At 42.5% G+C, this 19,495-nt stretch overlaps 1 protein-coding gene across 6 annotated transcripts in view; it reads right to left on the bottom strand.

The window, feature by feature from the left end:
- LOC126470233 (neuropathy target esterase sws) overlaps window positions 1–19,495 on the bottom strand; it is a 199,535-nt gene that overhangs the window by 85,570 nt on the left and 94,470 nt on the right. For all 6 annotated transcript variants that reach the window (XR_007586158.1, XM_050097930.1, XM_050097929.1 and 3 more), the window contains exon 16: window positions 9,901–10,047. Coding sequence is in view for 5 of the 6 variants with exons in the window: in XM_050097930.1 (XP_049953887.1) it covers window positions 9,901–10,047 (147 nt within the window). In the remaining variant the exon portion in view is untranslated. The remainder of the gene's footprint in view (window positions 1–9,900; window positions 10,048–19,495) is intronic.

Raw genomic sequence — 19,495 nt, 5'->3', positions numbered from 1 at the left:
TTTCACAGTCCAATCTATCCACTGTTACAAATGGTGATGGTGGTGGTGGTGGTGGTGGTGGTGGTGACACAAGCACCCAGTCCCTGGGCAGAGAAAATCCCCAACCTGTCTGGGAATCGAACCTGGGACCCTGTGATCCAACACTAGCCACTAGACCATGAGCTGCGGATGAAGCAGCATGTGAATTTATTTTGTCATAGTTGGTGTTTGAGATTTCCAGCTGGTACAGACATTGCATTTTTGAGATAGCAACTTGGTCAAGCAGGTAGTATGGATAATTAATGGCAGCCACAAAATGGCTCTGAGCACTATGGGACTCAACATCTATGGTCATCAGTCCCCCAGAACTTAGAACTACGTAAACCTAACTAACCTAAGGGCATCACACAACACCCAGCCATCACGAGGCAGAGAAAATCCCTGACCCCGCCGGGAATCGAACCTGGGAACCCGGGCGTGGGAAGCGAGAACGCTACCGCACGACCACGAGATGCGGGCCGCAGCCACAAAAAATGTTTCAGTAGTGCACTGCCTTACAACATCTGAAGAACTATAGGCAAGATACATTCCCAAGGTTGAAATTAGACATAGTGGTAATTAGTGAGGTATGGTTAGGTCTAATAAGGAACAAGAAGATAGGAAAGTGGGAAAGCTACTATCAACAGTTGAGTGAACACATCACCATAGCCAAGACAGTCATGAAGCCAGCACCCCCCAGGGCAGCACAAGTTATAACCCAACTAGTTTGAAAGATGATGATTAGATTGAAACAATTTATGATGAGATAACAAACATTATTTAGTCAGTTAAGAAAAACCAAAATTTAACTGTACTGGGGGACTAATATTTGACAGTACAAAAAGGAACAGAAGGAAAAATAGTAGCATTGACTGGGAGATAGGAATGAAAGGGTAATCTGCTTGGTAGAAATTTGCATAGAGTACTTTTTAATCCTGGCAAACATCTGGTTTAAAAATTATGAACGACCATTGTACACAGTATGTTTCGTGATTCCTATTACGGGTTTGTAATGTAGAAGAAGGGACTCAGTAGATAAAATTTTTAGAAGAAATTAATGTCCGGAAATGTATCACTTGGATATAAAATAAGTTAGAAGAGTAGATCACGTTCAAATCTCCCACTTGACAATTCACACACAAACTGAGATGAGAGCACTGTTGTCAGCCTGTTGTGCTTTTGACATCACATATCATTTTCATCTGACTACAACAGCTGTGAAGAATTGGTACATTCACAATTAGAAGGGCTGACTGGTGCTCCACAGACATGCCACACTTGACTTCGAAAAAGATGGCTTTTATCACTTAGAGAACATAACGATAAGTACTCAAGACATTGCCCATGCTGTGGGCTCCTGTAGAGAACATGGGTCAGAGCTCCTTGTCCCTCTTGTTTATGTACCATAAAGCAAGAGATTTAAAATTTATCTGATCTTCAAACTCATTTTACATCAAAATGGTATATTTCTGGACATGGGTTCCTTAGCAAAACCTCATCTACTAAGCGCCCTCTACAATCCCTATAAGCTTGCATTAAAAAGAATTGTGAAACACACTATAAGTGAAGAAAGCTGGATTGATTATACAGTTCTAAGACAGAAATTTCAAAATTGTATTTTAAACTGCAAAACATTTCCTTGGGTAGATGTGGACTGACCATTTTTTATGGTTATGAACTGCAGATTAAAACTAAAGAACTTTTAGAAAGGTACTGCCTTAGAGGGATGGGACATGGGTAAATTGGAAGAATTGTTGAGACTTTAAAAGGGAGCACCAAGCAACATCTAACTAAAACATGAGAATGGAATACAACAGAAGATGAATGGTAGCTTTGACAGATGAAATAGTGAAATAGACAAAATGACATGATTCAGTAGAAATCCTTCTACGGGATGTTCAAAAAGTCTCTCCGCAGTGCCGTTTGATTGCTAGCTGCGCGTGCCGTATGCCACAGTGAATATACCGAAATGAAACTCAGTGAAATACAAGTTATTAATTTATTGAATATTCATTTTTACTTACAAATCTTCACATTAAACGTTGAAAGTCCTCCCCACCACCACCCCCCATTGTTGAATACACAATTAAACTTGTCTAATCATGTTTCCAAACACAAGCTGTAACATTTCTTCTGTAACAGAAGCAGTGAAAGTGGATATTGCAGTTTTCAGTTCATCGATGGATTTTGGACGGTTTTTATATAGCCTTCACTGCACCGCAGAAGAAAAAGTCAGGTGGTGTTACATCATGCGATCGTGGAGGCCAAAGTGCCTGTGAAATTATGTAACCACCAAAAACATCAGCAAGCAGAGACATTGAAACGCAAGCTGTATGTGCGGTTGCACCATCTTGTTGAAAATAACCATTCAGTACTTCACTTAACACAAGTTCTCTTATGAATGGGTACAGAATATCACTGCAGTATCGTTGTGCATTTATTGTTTCGTTGAAAAATATGGGACCCACAATCCGACATCTAGAAATTGCAATCCTGTCTCCTATTTTCACAGAATGAAGTGGTTCCTCATGAATACACAACTGTCACTTTGTATGGGAAAAGTTCCAATTTTTTCCTTACAGCTATGTGGGCCGTTCCAACACTAACATCGATTTCCTGGGCAAGTTTTCTTACTGACTTGTTCGAACTCACGGACATTTTATCAGAAATATTGAGTAGTTTATCCTCAGACAAAACGCTAGGATGACCACTTCTACATGCATCTGTCACTGAAGATGTACTTTGAAATTTGTTAATCAAATCTCGCACAGTATCGCAATGTGGGAGTGTTGTCTCCGGGAAAACTGAATTGAATGTTTGATGAACTGAAACTGTGTATTTACCGACAGCTTTGAACACTTGTTCGACTAAAAACACATGTTCTTCAATGGTTAGCATTTTAACAGTGACAAAAAAGAAACAAACAAACAAAGAAACTAAACTTAAATGTTCACATCAACATGTAACAACATACACCGACGATACTACTGACGCTGGCTGAAATAAACAAAACAGTGGAATGTTTGGAGAGTCCACTTGAAGGGAAAAAACCCAAGCAGGCGAACAATCATACGGCATGCGCGGCTAACAATTATACGGCACTGCGGAGAGACTTTTTGAACACCTTGTATAATGTGAGATACTGAATTTTAATGATGAAAGGAAAAAATAAAATAAAATAAAAATGCAGCAAATCAGGCAGGTTAAAGGGAATACAGACTTTAAAGGGAAGAGGGTTAACTAAATCTACCAATAATGGACACCTGCTTCATCCTGTAACATAATAATGAAGTGGCATATGACGTCATATGTGCTCAAACAGAAAGAGAACAGAACCTTGCCAATATTTATTTCATGCTCATATTATTTTTTGGAATGTAGGTTGCAGGGCAGGCTGATCTGAAGGAAGCCCAAAGTTTAGGTTATGTGGGAAGCTGCTGAATTGATATCAAGCGCTTGAATTAATGCCTGAAGGGATGAAGGAATATACAGAATGACTCTTAAAAAGGAAATGAACTTCAAGACAATGTTATAAATAAAAAGAAGTGTAAGTAGGTGAAAATGAGCTGGGAGATACGATAGTGCGAGAAGAATTCGACACTGAAATTTAGTTAATCGTTCCATAAATCATATTCATGATAAATGTTATGATGTTCAGTATGTCAACAGAATGGAAATATCTCTCTCTCTCTCTCTCTCTCTCTCTCTCTCTCTCTCTCTCTCTCTCTCTCTCTCTCTCACACACACACACACACACACACACACACACACACACACACACAGAGAGAGAGAGAGAGAGAGAGAGAGAGAGAGAGAGAGAGAGAGAGAGAGAGAGAGAGAGGCCATTTACAGTTTTTTTCTGCAAAAATGTCTAATTATTTGTATTAAATAATTCTTCTAATGCATAAAAGTAATTGTTAAGGATAAAATTTAATCTACATTTAATATCAGTCAAGCATTTTATTTTCATGGGTAGATTGTCAAGTAGTTTCAGGGCTATATATTTCACTATAATCTGTGCCACAGTTAGAATTATTAAAGGTTAATGCAGATATCTTTTTTTCCTTATAGTAAAAATCTCTTACTATCAAACTCAGATAGACTACTAATAACACATTTCATAAGTGAATTTCATAAGTGAGGCTGTGGTTAGTATTCCCAGCCACTTAAAGATATGCATGCAAGATGTATATGTGTGAAACCCACACATAATTCTAATTACATTCTTTTGTACAATGAATACTTTTTGACTAAGCTGGGAGTTGTTCCACAATATTATCCAATAAGAAAAATGACAAGAGAAAACAAGTTTATTAGAAGGGTTTTCTACTTCACGTTTCATCAATATGCACACCCAAGAACCTAGAACTTTCTATCCTGTTTTTATTTTTTGTTGGCGTATGAGGCTAACAGGTATTTTTGGCAGTACAAAACTAGATGAACAACTTTTTTTTTTTTCAAGTGTAAAGCTAGACCATTAATGCATAACCAGTCAATAAGTTTCACAAAAATATCATTTGCTATTTTCTCCACTGATGCTTCTTTGCTCAGCTTCATAACACTATAATTTATCTCCATGCAGAAAATGTGTGTGTGTGTGTGTGTGTGTGTGTGTGTGTGTGTGTTAGCAGAAATAAGAGATCTTTAATGGCTCCTTTTTCTGTCTCTCCTTTAACAACATGCCAAACTGATATGATTTTATTCTCTGATCTGACAAGATGTGCCCCGCACTTTTTTTACAACTTTTCTTACTGTGTTACAGTACTGTTTATAATATGAAAGTATTTTTGGATTATTAGTTGTTCTGGCTATTTTGTACATGTGCCTTTTTCATTTTGAAGAGCCTTTGATAACTGTTATGATGCAAGGGTTCTTTAATGACTTCCCGTTATTACATTTAATTACCTTTTAGGAAAACTACTTTCAAAAATTGATACCAATTTGTTAAAAAAAAATGTTGAATTTAAAGCTAGCATTATGCTCTGTGTAAATATCACCCCAGTCAACATTTTCCAAGTTTCCCTTAAAATCTTCAGTAGTTTTGTCATTAAACAGCCTTGCTGTTTTCTCGAGTGTTTTCGAACTGTTCACAGATAGATCTAACTTATGTTATTGAGTAACTGTGCATTGTGATCTGAAAATCCATTTACCACTGGACAACCATGTATTTCTTCAACTTCTGTTTTATGTATGAATACATTATCAATAAGGGTATTATTATCTTGGGCAACTCATGTAGGGTAATTTATGACTAAGACAAAATTATAAGTGACTAAAACAGCACAATAAAAAATCCAAATTTTTCATAAAAAATTTCCCCACTATCCATTGGAGACCTGTGTACTGTAATACTAATAATGTATTTCCTAATACTGACAGGCAAGCCCATGTTTCTAAATCCTGATCCATACAGAATCTACTTGTTTCTACATTTCCATATTTATATTAATTTTTTATGAATTTGACAACTCCTTTATCCATATTGGATCTCTGTTAATATGCGGCTAACTTAGGACCAGTTAATCAGATTTTCTATCCCCGTGATTGTCTAGTATTCAGATAGAAAAATCACATCAATTCCTTTCTGACTACTAAGTTATTGTAAACAAATTAACACTGCACTTACTTAATTTTTTATCCCCCTAACACTCTGTTGAAGCAAGTTGATTTTAATCTTCTCTCTGTTACTGTAAGATGAACTGGGAGTCTGCAAATTTCATTCCTTCAATACTGTCTGTCTGAATTTGAGTTAAAGTTAGTGTCTCACCTGACCCCAACAGCCACACAGATTTGCCTTTGTGTGCTGGTGGACCCCATTATGTTTTCTGCTAATAGATTTCCTAATTTGTCCTTACCACTCCCATTCAGGTGCAGGGCATTGGAAATATAACCCCATCTCCCTACAGCAGCTGCTAGAACAGCACCAATACGAGATCTAACATTCACCTGAAGGAGCCCCCTCAACTCCACATTTACTCATTCACCAGCGATGTCACAGATCAGTTCAGGGTACCAGATATGTACATGAACAAGTGAAGCAATACTAAGCCTGTGACTTATCTTAGAAGATAAAAGAAGTGGAAAGCAATGCTTATATAGTTTACAGATTTACAGAAAGCTTTTGACACTGTTGACTGGAACACATTTTTAGAAATTCTGAATGTAGCAGGGACAAAAGACACGGAGCGAGAGACTATCTACAATTAGGACAAAAATCGATGTGAAATTGTATGAGTCATAGGACATGAAATGGAGGTAGTAGTTGAGAGAGGAGTGAGAGAAGGTAGTGGCCTACCCTCATCATTATTAAACCTGTGCTCTGAGCAAGCAATAAAGGAAACCAAGGAAAAATTCTGTAAGGGAATTAAAGGTCAGAGAGGACAAATGAAAACACTGAGAGTTGTCATTGACACTGACAGAAATACAGACACAGATAAGGACTTGGAAGATCAGTTGAACAGAATGAATAGTGCCTTGAAAGCAGGTTGTAAGATGAGCATCAAATTAAGTTTAGGAAGGGTGACTGAATTTTGTCAAATTAGGTGATGCTCAGTGAATCAGATTAGGAAATGAGACACTAAAAGTGAGTAGATTAATTTTGATATTTGGGCAACAGAACAACTGATGATGCTCGAACTTGAGAGGATATAAAATGTAGACTGGCAATAGTAAGAAAAGCATTTCTGAAAAAAGACAATTTGTTAGCACCAAATATAGAAGGGCGTGCTGCAAAGTAATGCTCCTGAATTTTTTATGTGAAAACTCTTAAAGGTTTTTAAATAAAACAAATGTTATTACCATTTCATGTCTTTATTCAGCATGTCTACATGTCACTGCTAGAGGGCTCCAAATTTTAGCCTGTAATGTGGTGATGTGCAATGTAACTATGTCTGTGCATGAGAAACAGAATGCTGCAGCTGAGTTTTGAATTCAAAGAGTTCATCCACATATGGGGCACCCTATCCTTCAGCATGATGATGCCAGACTGCACATGAGAGCTGCATCATCTGCAACAATCCGATGTCTTGGGTTCACTGTCATCAATCATCCTCCATAGAGTCCCAACTTGGTCCCATCCAATTTTCATCTGTTTCCAAAACTTAAAGTACACCTTCAAGGACTTAATTCTGAGAGTGATGAAATGGTGCAGCAAGCAGAGGGGACATGGCTCCATCAACAAAGTCAAACACTATACAGTAATGGTATCAACAAACTGGTCTCTCATTGGGAGAAATGTGTTCATCACCAGAATGACTATATTGAGAAATAAATATGCAGACATGAAGAACAAATCTATAGAATGTTAATACCATTTATTTTATTTAGAAAGGCTTTTTACTTTTCAGCACATCCTCATGCACGTAAACATTAGGAACTCCTTTCTGGGGGTATTTTGTCTTGTACAGAAGCGAAACATGGATGATAAACACTTTACATAAGAAGAGAATAGACGCTTTCCGAATGTGGTGCTACAAAAGAATGCAGAAGAGTAGATGGGTAAACTGAATAACCAATGAGAAGATACAGAATCAAATTTGCGAAAAATGGCTCTGAGCACTATGGGACTTAACATCTGAGGTCATCAGTCCCCTAGAACTTAGAACTACTTAAACCTAACTTACCTAAGGACATCACACACATCCATGCCGAAGGCAGGATTCAAACCTGTGACCGTAACGGTCATGCGGTTCCGGAGTGAAGTGCCTAGAGCCGCTTGGCCACTGCGGCCGGCAAATTTGGGAAAAAACAAAATGACTGCATAACTTGACTACATGAAGACATCACTTCATAAAAGGATGCATAAATGATGAGAGGCAAATGTTAGTAGAAACTGGTATTTCTGTAAAAGGAACAATGTGTGAAGCCTACAAAAACTATCACAGTCCTAACTCAGTAAAAGACCTTGCCGAGAAACCTAGTAAATTCCGGTCCTACATAAAATTGCTAAGCAGGTCAAAGGCTTTTATCCAGTTACTCTTTGACCAATCTGGTGTGGCAGCAGAGAACAGCAATGTTTTAAATTTCCTGTTTAAGAAATCATTGACAAAGGAGGACTGTACAAAATATTTCCAATTCACCATTGCACAGACTCCTGTATGGAGGACAGAGAAATAGGCATCCCTTGCATAGAAAAGCAACTGAAAGAGCTGAAAACAAATAAATCTCAAGATTCATATCAAATTCTAATTCAGTTTCACAGAGCTTTCTACAGCATTGGACCTTACGTAACTTGTATTTATCATGACTGTCTCATCTGGTATAAAGTTCCAAGCAACTAGAAAAAAAGCACAACTGACTCCTATATATAAGAAGGGTAAAAGAATGGGGCCACAAAGTTACAGACCAATATCCTTAACATCAGTTTGCTGCAGAATTCTTGAACATATTCTCAGGCTGAATATAATAAATTTCCTTGAGACGGGAAAGCTTGTGTCAACAAATTAGCGTGGAGTTAGAAAGCACTCCTCATGTGAAACTCAGCTTGTTTTTTTCTCTCACAATATCCTGTGAATTATTGATGAAGGCCAATAGACAGATTCTGTGAGCAAAGTCCTGATCATATGGAATAATTTCACTGATATGTGAGTGGCTCGAAGATTTCTTAAGTAATAGAACATGGTTCATTGTCCCAGACAATGAGTGTTCATCGGAGATACGGGTATTGTCAAGAGTGCCCCAAATATGTGTGACAGGACAGTTCTTATTCCCTGTATACATAAAAGAGCTGACGGACAGGGTGAGCAGCAGTCTATGGCTGCTTGCTGATGACTCAGGCTGCTAGATTTGTTACCAGTAAGTTCAGTCTATACATGATTGTTATGAAGATTCTTTGTGAACTCAAATGGGAATCCCTGGAGGGAAGGTGATATTCTTTTGCAAAACACTTCTGAGAAAATTTAGAGAACCAGTATTTGAAGTTGACTGCAGAATGTTTCTACTGCCACCAATGAACATTTCACATGAAGACCACAAACATAATAGAAACTGGGGACCCATACAAACGCAAATAGACAGTCATTTTCCCACTTTGCTCTCTTTTTGAGTGGAACTGGAAATGAAATGACTAGTAGTGGTACAAGGTACCCTCCACCAAGCACTGTATGACAGCTTGCAGAGTATGTATGTAGATGCAGAGGAGTTGAAAGGACACATTCTGAGGCATCAAGGAATTGTCAGTTTCGTAAGGGAGGAAGAGCGTGAGGAGGGGGGGGGGACTGTAAATGGAGACAAGTCTTAAATACAGTAACCAGGTTCAAATGGCTGCAGGACTAGCAATGAGTCTTGCTCAGGACAGACTAGAATAGAGAGCTGCATCACCGCAGTCTTTGGACAGAAGATGACAACGACCATGGCCATGGCCGCCACCACCACCACCACCACCACCAGAGATAAATACGCAGATAATCCCAAGAAAATTTCTGAAATTCTATATAAGAGAGCCATGGAGAAGCTGTTTAACACAATATTAAATACGATATCATTTCTTCTTTAGTAGCTAGAGTCAGCACTTAATATCAATGCCAGAAATGCTTGCATGCAATGGAAAGTCAGTGAGCTAATGATATGGTTTAATTATTCAACCAGCTATCAATTGGAAAGCCAATAAAAGGTAACCTTTTATTTATTTTTTGCTCGCCTATAGTCAATTTACAGAACACATTCTTACAACAATGAATTGCAGCTGTAGTATTTAACTGGTCCTTTTAAACATACCTCCAACTGCTATAAGCAGATATGTAAACAATAAGTTCAAAGGTAGAGAAAAAATCAAAATCTTTTTTTGTATAATAAAAATGAAAATTACTTCTATAGCGTCACATATATACCTTATAAGAAAATTCAAGAAGTTTTCAATGAGACAGAACACCCATTAAAACTCACCTATGCTGCGCAATGCATGGTACAGTTCATATGTGAAAGGCACAAGAGGAACATCATCAGAAATTGGAACTATTGCAACTGTTGAAAAATTTCCATGAGAGGGCCGGCTATCAACAGGTACACCTCCATGTGGTCTCTGCCAAGAACCTTTAAATTGTCAGAAAAACATGATTTAGAGATATTATATTTGCATAGGAATCACATGCAAAATAAGAATAAAATGCAATATAACAATAAAACAAACATTCTGAAGAAGGTTTTGGCCAAAAGCTGGATGTGTAACTGTCTTTTTGTTGTGCCTGTCTGCAACTCAATGTGTCATCTGAACAGTGAACAACAATCTATCCTTTTCCTAATATTGTTGTTTAAGGCGTTAGGCATTCTGACAACTGCTTCACAATATATTTATTCCCTCATAAAGTTTGCTGTAAATAATCCACTGCAGTGTACATAACTGCAATACAAGAAGTAAAAAGTGACATTCATTATGCCCCATTAAGATTGACTTTAGCACAAAAAGGAGTGTGCAATGCTGCAATCAAAATTTTTGATCACTTTCCCTGTGATATAAAATGTCTGACAGACAGCCAAGTAGAATTTGAAAACAAACTGAAAAAGATTCTCCTTCACAATTCCTCATATTCCACAGAAGAATTTCTATTATCGTAATGCGTAAAATGTGGTGGGCAAGAATTACTAACTAACAACAGTAAATCTTTTCTTTTCTTTTCTTTCTTTCTTTCTTTCTTTCTTTCTTTCTTTCTTTCTTTCTTTCTTTCTTAACTCTTAAATGATCAGCATATGGGCATATTTGCAAAATAATTTGTGATGTGAATGTAAAAATACATCAAAGGGTGACAAGCCATGGTGGCACTTGAAAAACATGAGGGAAAGTGAAAGAGTAGTTTAAGAAGGTGATAAAATATTTTATAAAGATGGATAAAAGCTGACAAATTATTTAAATAAACAGATTGTATAAATGAATTATTCACATTTTCGATAATCCCCTACCAAAAAGCCCGGTTAAGACCATAATAAATTTCTTTATTATGATCCTGGATGGGGTGTGGCCCCTTTTTTCCCTGGTTGGTTGGTTTGTGGGAGTAAAGGAACCAGACTGCTACAGTCATCGGTCCCTTTTTCCAAGTACTAAAAACACCCACAGAGAATAAAAACGATTAACAAAATAGAGCACAGACGACACAAAACTGAGACAAAGACCAGACAAAACGAACTAAAATCACACAGAGTGTGACGGTGGTTGGCCGACCATAGAAATAAAAAAGAAAAAGCCAAACACTTAAAACACATTAAAAAATCAGTTTAAAACCGGAGGCCAAAGGCCAGAATCAACAAAAAACAAGAAGATAAAACAGAAACACTTAGATTAAATGATAAAAAACCCCTGCCCGAATAAAACGTAAAACTAAGTCAGCCGTAGCAGAGTCATCTGTTAAAAGGGCAGGGAGCGTGTCAGGCAGTGCGAACGACTGCCTGAGCACAGCTAAAAGCGGACACTCCAATAAAATATGGACCACAGATAAAACGGAGCCGCAGCGACATAGAGGTGCGTCCTCATGGCGCAATAAGTGGCCGTGCGTAAGCTGAGTGTGCCCAATGCGCAGCCGGCAGAGGACAACAGACTCCTTGCGGGAGACCCGCATGGACGACCGCCACACAGTCGTCGTCGCCTTGATTGGACGGAGTTTGTTGGGCGTGGGCAGATTGCGCCATTCAGCGTCCCAAACCGAAAGAACTTCGCGGCGTAAGACTGCCCGCAAATCAGTCTCCAGAAGGCCAATCTCCAGAGATGATTGACTAGTGGCCTCTTTCGCCAGGCGGTCAACATTCTCATTGCCAGGTATCCCAACATGGCCTGGGGTCCACACAAAGACCACAGAATGGCCGCAACGCGCAAGAGTATGCAGGGACTCCTGGATAGCCAGCACCAGACGGGAACGAGGGAAACATTGGTCGAGAGCTCGTAAACCGCTCAGGGAATCGCTACAGATAATGAAGGAGTCACCTGAGCAGGAGTGGATATACTCCAGGGCACGAAAGATGGCGACTAGCTCAGCAGCGTAAACGCTGCAGCCATCCGGCAAGGAACGTTGTTAGGAATGGTCCCCTAGAGTTAGCGCATAACCGACTCGACCAGCGACCATCGAGCCGTCAGTGTAAACTATGCTAGAGCCCTGATACGTGGACAGGATGGAATAAAAGTGGCGGCGGAAGGCCTCTGGAGGTACTGAGTCCTTCGGGCCCTGTGCCAAGTCGAGCCGAAGGCTAGGACGAGGCACACTCCATGGGGGCGTACGCAGAAGTGCCCGGAAAGAAGGTGGAACAGGGAAAAACCCAAGCCCGGAGAGAAGCTCCTTGACGCGTACGGCGATCGGACAACCCGACCGGGGCCGACGGTCTGGCAGATGGACGACTGACTGCGGGAATAGGACACGGTAATTTGGATGCCCGGGCAAGCTAAAAACATGGGCAGCATAAGCAGCCAGTAATTGTTGACGTCGTAACCGCAGTGGAGGGACACCTGCCTCCACTAGTATGCTGTCCACAGGGCTGGTGCGGAAAGCACCAGTGGCAAGGTGTATCCCGCTATGGAGGATTGGGTCCAGCACCCGCAACGCAGATGGGGATGCTGAGCCATAAGCCAGGCTCCCATAATCCAGGCGAGACTGGATTAACGCCTGGTAGAGCCGTAACAGGGTAGATTGGTTGGCGCCCCAGCAGGTGTGGCTCAAGCATCGCAGAGCATTGAGGTGCCGCCAACACGCCTGTTTGAGCTGCCGGATATGAGGCAGCCAAGTCAACCGGACATCGAAAACCACCCCCAAAAACCTGTGTGATTCCACCACTGAAAGAAGGTCGCCGGCAAGATAAAGCCGCGGCTCCGGGTGGACAGTACGTCGCCGGCAGAAATGCATAACGCATGTCTTGGCTGCCGAAAACTGGAACCCATGAGCTACAGCCCAAGACTGTGCCTTGCAGATAGCGCCCTGTAGCTGACGTTCAACAGCTGCAATGCCAGTAGAGCTGTAGTAAAGGCAGAAGTCGTCAGCATACAGGGAAGCGGAGACAGAATTTCCCACGGCCGCAGCGAGCCCGTTAATGGCTATTAAAAACAGGCAGACACTTAAAACAGAACCCTGTGGCACACCAGTCTCCTGGACGTGGGAGGAACTATATGAGGCCGCGATTTGCACGCGGAAGGTACGATACGACAGAAAATTTCTGATAAAGATCGGCAGAGGGCCCCGAAGACCCCATCCATGAAGCGTAGAAAGGATGTGATGACGCCATGTCGTATCGTACGCCTTCCGCATGTCGAAAAAGACAGCGACCAGGTGCCGACGGCGGGCAAAGGCAGTACGAATGGCCGACTCCAGGCTCACCAGACTGTCGGTGGCGGAGCGGCCTTAACGGAACCCACCCTGAGACGGAGCCAGAAGGCCCGAGACTCCAGTACCCAATTCAAGCGCCGGCTCACCATCCGTTCAAGCAACTTGCAAAGAACGTTGGTGAGGCTAATGGGATGGTAGATGTCCACCTCCAGAGGGCTCTTTCCAGGTTTCAAAACGGGGACGACAACGCTTTCCCGCCATCGCGACGGAAACTCCCCCTCGACCCAAAGACGGTTGTAAAGATCGAGGAAGCGCCGCTGGCAGTCCACTGAAAGGTGTTTCAGCATCTGACAGTGGATGCCATCTGGCCCAGGAGCGGTATCAGGATAAGCGGCTAGGGCACTGCGAAATTCCCACTCACTGAATGGAGCATTGTAAGATTCTGGGTGGTGGGTGCGAAACGAAAGGCTCCGACGTTCCATTCGCTCTTTAATGGAGCGGAAGGCCAGCGGGTAATCGGAAGAAGCGGAACTAAGAGCAAAATGCTCTGCCAAGCTGTTGGCAATTTCGTCGGAGTCTGTACAAACTGCTCCATTCAGTGAGAGCGCAGGGACGCTGACAGGGGTCCGATAGCCATAGAGGCGTCGGATCTTGGCCCAGACCTGCGATGGAGAGACATGGAGGCCAATGGTGGACACATACCGCTCCCAGCACTCCTGCTTGCTTTGGCGGATAAGGCGGCGGGCCTGCGCTCGCAGCTGTTTGAAGGTGATGAGGTGTTCAATGCAGGGATGTCGCTTGTGACGCTGTAGCGCCCGCCGGCGATCTTTAATCGCTGCAGCGATCTCAGGCGACCACCAAGGCACAGTCCGCCGCCAAGGGGACCCAGAGGAACGGAGAATGGCAGATTCAGCGGCAGTAACGATGTCGGTGGTGACCGATTGAACCATCGCATCAATGTCATCATTAGAGAGAGGCTCAATAGCGGCAGTGGAGGAGAACAAGTCCCAGTCAGCCTTATTCATAGCCCATCTGCTAGGGCGCCCAGAAGAGTGACGCTGTGGTAGTGACAGAAAGATCGGAAAGTGGTCACTACCACACAGGTCGTCATGCACATTCCATTGGGCAGACTGTAAGAGGCTAGGGCTACAGATTGAAAGGTCAATGGCGGAGTATGTGCCATGCGCCACACTGAAGTGTGTGAAGGCACCATCATTTAAAATCGAGAGATCGAGCTGCGACAATAAATGCTCAACGGTGGCGCCTCGACCTGTTTCCACTGACCTACCCCACAGAGGGTTATGGGCGTTGAAGTCGCCCAATAGCAAGAAAGGTGGCGGCAATTGGGCTATCAGTGCAGCCAGGACATGCTGCGAGACATCACCATCCGGTGGAAGGTAAAGACTGCAGACGGTAACAGCCTGTGGCGTCCACACCTGAACAGCGACAGCCTCTAAAGGTGAGTGGAGAGGGACAGACTCGCTGTGCAGAGAGTGAAGGACATAGAGGCAGACGCCACCAGACACCCTTTCATATGCTGCCCGGTTCTTATAATAACCCCGATAGCCACGGAGAGCGGGGGTTCGCATTGCTGGAAACCAAGTTTCCTGAAGAGCAATGCAGAAGAAAGGGTGAAGGCTGAAAAGTTGGTGGAGCTCAGCTAGATGGTGGAAGAAACCGCTGCAGTTCCACTGGAGGATGGTATTGTCCATGGCGGAGAAAGGCGTGACGGGACTGGGAAGGCAGATTACGCTGCTGGGTCACCTGCTGCCTACGATGGAGCACCTGTGCAAGTGCTATCCATTGCGTCTGAAGGACCGGCGAGATCGAGGTCCTCAGGGGACGCAAGGATCTCCACCTCATCATCAGACGCAGAGCTTTTAGGTAGCGGTGGAGTAGGTGCCACCGCAGGGGTCTTGGTCTTATGGGTCTTCAAAGTCGTTTTCTCTCGCTGTCCCTTTGGTTGCTGTTGTTGAGAGGGCTTATTGGAGTCAGTCTCCGGGACCGAAGAGGATCGCGAAGCCCGTCGACCAGCGACCTGTGGCATCTTCAGCCACTGGGTGGAGTCTGCTGTGCCGCTGGTAGGAACCTGGGAAGGGAGTGGCCCAAGGGATCCCTTCCGAGCGAGAGAAGCCGAAGAAGACTTACGCTTCTCCGGCTTAGAAGTGGAGACTGGTGTCCCCAGTGGTTTAGTGGGTGCTGCTCCCGAGGTAGATGGTGTGGGAGCAACAGCGAGAGAAGGGGCCCCCATCGTCAAGGGGGCAGGTGAGGTCCTCTGCCTCTGAGAGCCGACGGTATGACTTGCAGCTGAAGGAGCTGGAGCAGGAGTGACAGTGGAGGCATAAGATGACATCATGCGCACGGGATGTAGCCGTTCAAATTTCCGCTTAGCCTCAGTGTAGGTCAGTCGGTCCAGGGTCTTATATTCCATGATTTTGCGTTCTTTCTGGAAGATTCTGCAGTCTGGCGAGCAAGGTGAATGGTGCTCCCCGCAGTTGACACAGATGGGAGGCGGGGCACATGGAGTATCGGGATGAGATGGGCGTCCACAATCTCGACATGTGAGGCTAGAAGTACGGCGAGAGGACATGTGACCGAACTTCCAGCACTTAAAGCACTGCATCGGGGGAGGGATATAGGGTTTGACGTCACATCGGTAGACCATCACCTTGACCTTCTCTGGTAATGTATCACCTTCGAAGGCCAAGATGAAGGCACCGGTAGCCACCTGATTGTCCCTCGGACCCCGATGAACGCGCCGGACGAAATGTACACCATGGCGCTCTAAATTGGCGGGCAGCTTGTCATCAGACTGCAAAAGTAGGTCCCGATGGAAAATAATACCCTGGACCATATTTAAACTCTTATGTGGGGTGATGGTAACGTTAACATCCCCCAACTTGTCACAAGCAAGTAACCTGCGTGACTGGGCAGAGGATGCCGTTTTTATCAAAACTGACCCAGAGTGCATTTTGGACAAGCCCTCCACCTCCACAAACTTGTCCTCTAAATGCTCTACAAAGAACTGAGGCTTCACGGATAGAAACGAGTCACCATCAGCTCTGGTACAGATGAGATACCTGGGCGAATACACGTCACTGTCATTCATTGCCTTTCGTTCCTCCCATGGTGTGGCCAGGGAGGGGAACGATTTGGGGTCATAAACGTTAGCTTTAAAATGAGCCCTCAAACGCTTAGAGACTGCTGGTGGCTGGCCGCCAGCGAGAGATGATGTACCACGCTTCATTGCGGGTCATCCGCCCCGATGCCACCTACTCCGACCAAGGGCCCTCCCCACAGGCGCCACCCAGCCGCAGCAATAGCCACCTGGCAGGATGGCTATTGCCGGGAGTCCTGATGCCCCAGGGAGATGGGCATCTACTCCTTGGCATACGTGGGGAGTTAACGGCGCAGGCATCAGTAGAGCGATCCCTGTGTTGTCAGGGGGCTACAACCAACAGGGAACATGGCGGCCCCACCACAACGGACTGGCTACCGTGCTGGATCTTAGGTGCAAAAATGTCCAAGGTCGTCGTCACAGTTAAAAGCAACACTGCAGAGTGCAGCGTGGGAATTGCACCCAGGGACGTATCCTCGCCCAAGAGATGGAAAACGAGTGGGACACCATTGCAACGATGAAAAAGTCGGCTAAAGGTCTCAATGCACGACAGATAGAGTGCACCATGTAAGGCGCCCTTCCCCAATTGGCTCGCTCTTCGGAATAATTTAGAAAGATGGAGGTCAAACCCGAGAGGGGACCATCACATAAGGCCGAAACATGTGAGACTCCTTTTAGTTGCCTCTTACGACAGGCAGGAATACCGCGGGCCTATTCTAACCCCCGAACCCGCAGGGGGCCCTTTTTTCCCTTCACACAATTTTATTAATATGTGCAGCTACACTGGTAACTTGATATTGGTAATTGCAAATCACAAAAAAAATCCACATTGCATTTTTACAACAAACAACATTATAACTTTCGATACTGGAAAAAGTTAAATAAAATATTTTTGGATAACTATTTCTTAGGAATGTTAACCAAAAATGAAATAATTAGACTGGATTTCCTTTCCGCAAGATTCTTTTGATTGCTCTGCATCTCCCTTTCTTGCATTCTTTCTCCTATTTTAATTATCTATGCTCCCTCAAGCATACCCTGGGCCAATTTTGCTGCCTTTGAATCATTTTTTTTTGTTCAAGTACTTTCTTCAGTTTAACTGAGGCTTGAGAGAGAAGTTTTTCTCATGTCTCCATAGATGTTTGGTGTTCTTGTTCCTTTCCTTTTCGGGCAATTGCCTCATAGTCAATCGATTTTTTCATGTTATTCATCTTTTTAATATCCTCTTCAAGATGCCTTTGGTTTTGTTCCTCATTTTGTTTCCTTCTAATTCATGTTTTCTTTTCTTTTGACATTCTTCCTTATAAGCAGTATAATTTGCATGTTGTGGCTGTCTATACCTAATGAGCTGAAAGTCAAAGGGCACAAGAAAGAAAATGGGGGTACTTTCCAAAGCACCCCTCACAGTCAAACACTGTATAAAAAATTATCAGTCCCTGTCGTTTTGTCTTCTCCTACTATGTGCGTCAAAATGGAATATCTTACTTCTGTGTCCACATTTCCATGGGGTAATATAAGGGAATTCAAGATGTGACATGTAGTCATGCCAATTTCATAAAATTAAATGTAATTTTAAAACATTTTGATACTTTAACTCTATGGATGGTGAGACTCTTTTTGAGGTGTGCGGCTGTCAGTAATTGTCAATATCCCTGTTATCTAAAGCTGTGTCATCTTTTCCAGCTGTAAAACCATCCATTCATCTGATAAGTAATCTTGTCAGACATCAAATGGCATCATTTTTGCAACTTTTAACATGTTACTGTAGTTTCTGCTCTTTATTCTTTCTCTGAGGTCTAAAACCCTAAAACTTTTCAGTGAGATACTTCATAAGCACTTCTTTTCCATCACATGCTTGGGCTCCCATGTAATGTTTTTGAGCATTCTCCTGAATCCATAAGCTGTCACATTCTTCCAGTTTACTAAGCTCTTCGCTTACTTGCCTGTTAAAAGCTTGTTGTACACGAGGAAGCAGATTATCCAATGTGAAGAGTTCATTGCGAGGAACTTCAAATATTCATGGTTTTTCTCAAAGCAAAAACCCTCAAAACACAAGCCAAAAAGTTTTATGGAGAAAACAGCCAAAGTTGCAAAATTCAGTTCTTTTTATTTAAATTATGACCAGTTTCAGGTTTCAGTTACTATAGTTTCTGCTCTTTATTCTTTCTCTGAGGTCTAAAACCCTAAAACTTTTCAGTGAGATACTTCATAAGCACTTCTTTTCCATCACACGTTTGGGCTTCCATGTAATGTTTTTGAGCATTCTCCTGAGACCATAAGCAGTCACATTCTTCCAGTTTACTAAGCTCTTCGCTTACTTGCCTGTTAAAAGCTTGTTGTACAAGAGGAAGCAGATTATCCAATGTGAAGAGTTCATTGCGAGGAACTTCAAATATTCACGGTTTTTCTCAAAGCAAAAACCCTCAAAACACAAGCCAAAAAGTTTTATGGAGAAAACAGCCAAAGTTGCAAAATTCAGTTCTTTTTACTTAAATTATGACCAGTTTCAGGTTTCAGAACCCATTCTGAAATCATTCAAACAGAAAAAATGGTGTATTCTGTGATAGCGTGCAAACCATGTTAATTACAAACATACTTGTGTCTAACTAAAGTTTGTTGTTGATCGCTGGCACAACAAACATACAAGCCAAAAAGGTTTGAATTATGTTTTCTACTTCTGTATGCAATTTGTGAATCAGAGGTGTTTGGCTTTGAAAACATTGTGTGAACCTACTGAATAGACCTGTACAAAAATGAAGTTCAGCTTCCATTGAAGGTTTCTTAAAAACATTTACAATGGCATTGTAAGATTTGAGCTGTACAGTAGCAGAACTATTTTTTTAAAGGTATATGATTAAGAAAGTAAGATTAAATACCATCCCTCCATTCCAGAACCTGTTAGGTGAAGCTGCTAAAGTAAGGCACCTTATGGTTGTACGTTTCAAAACCTTGCGATGCAGAATATTAAACTTACACGCAAATTCCTTCAGATTCTTCCCAGCAAGCAGGCTAACCGTCAAACTAATGGCAAATACTGACCAGAAATTTACATGCTCCTTCACCTAAACACTCTAAAGCCTTGACCCTGGTATTACACACTGTATGACTGTTGCAACTTCTGATG

The sequence above is a fragment of the Schistocerca serialis genome, chromosome 3 (assembly GCF_023864345.2).
Source record: "Schistocerca serialis cubense isolate TAMUIC-IGC-003099 chromosome 3, iqSchSeri2.2, whole genome shotgun sequence".
NCBI classification, from domain to species: domain Eukaryota; kingdom Metazoa; phylum Arthropoda; class Insecta; order Orthoptera; family Acrididae; genus Schistocerca; species Schistocerca serialis.
Note: the sequence above shows the minus strand (reverse complement) of the source record. Positions and strands in the feature narration are given on the sequence as shown.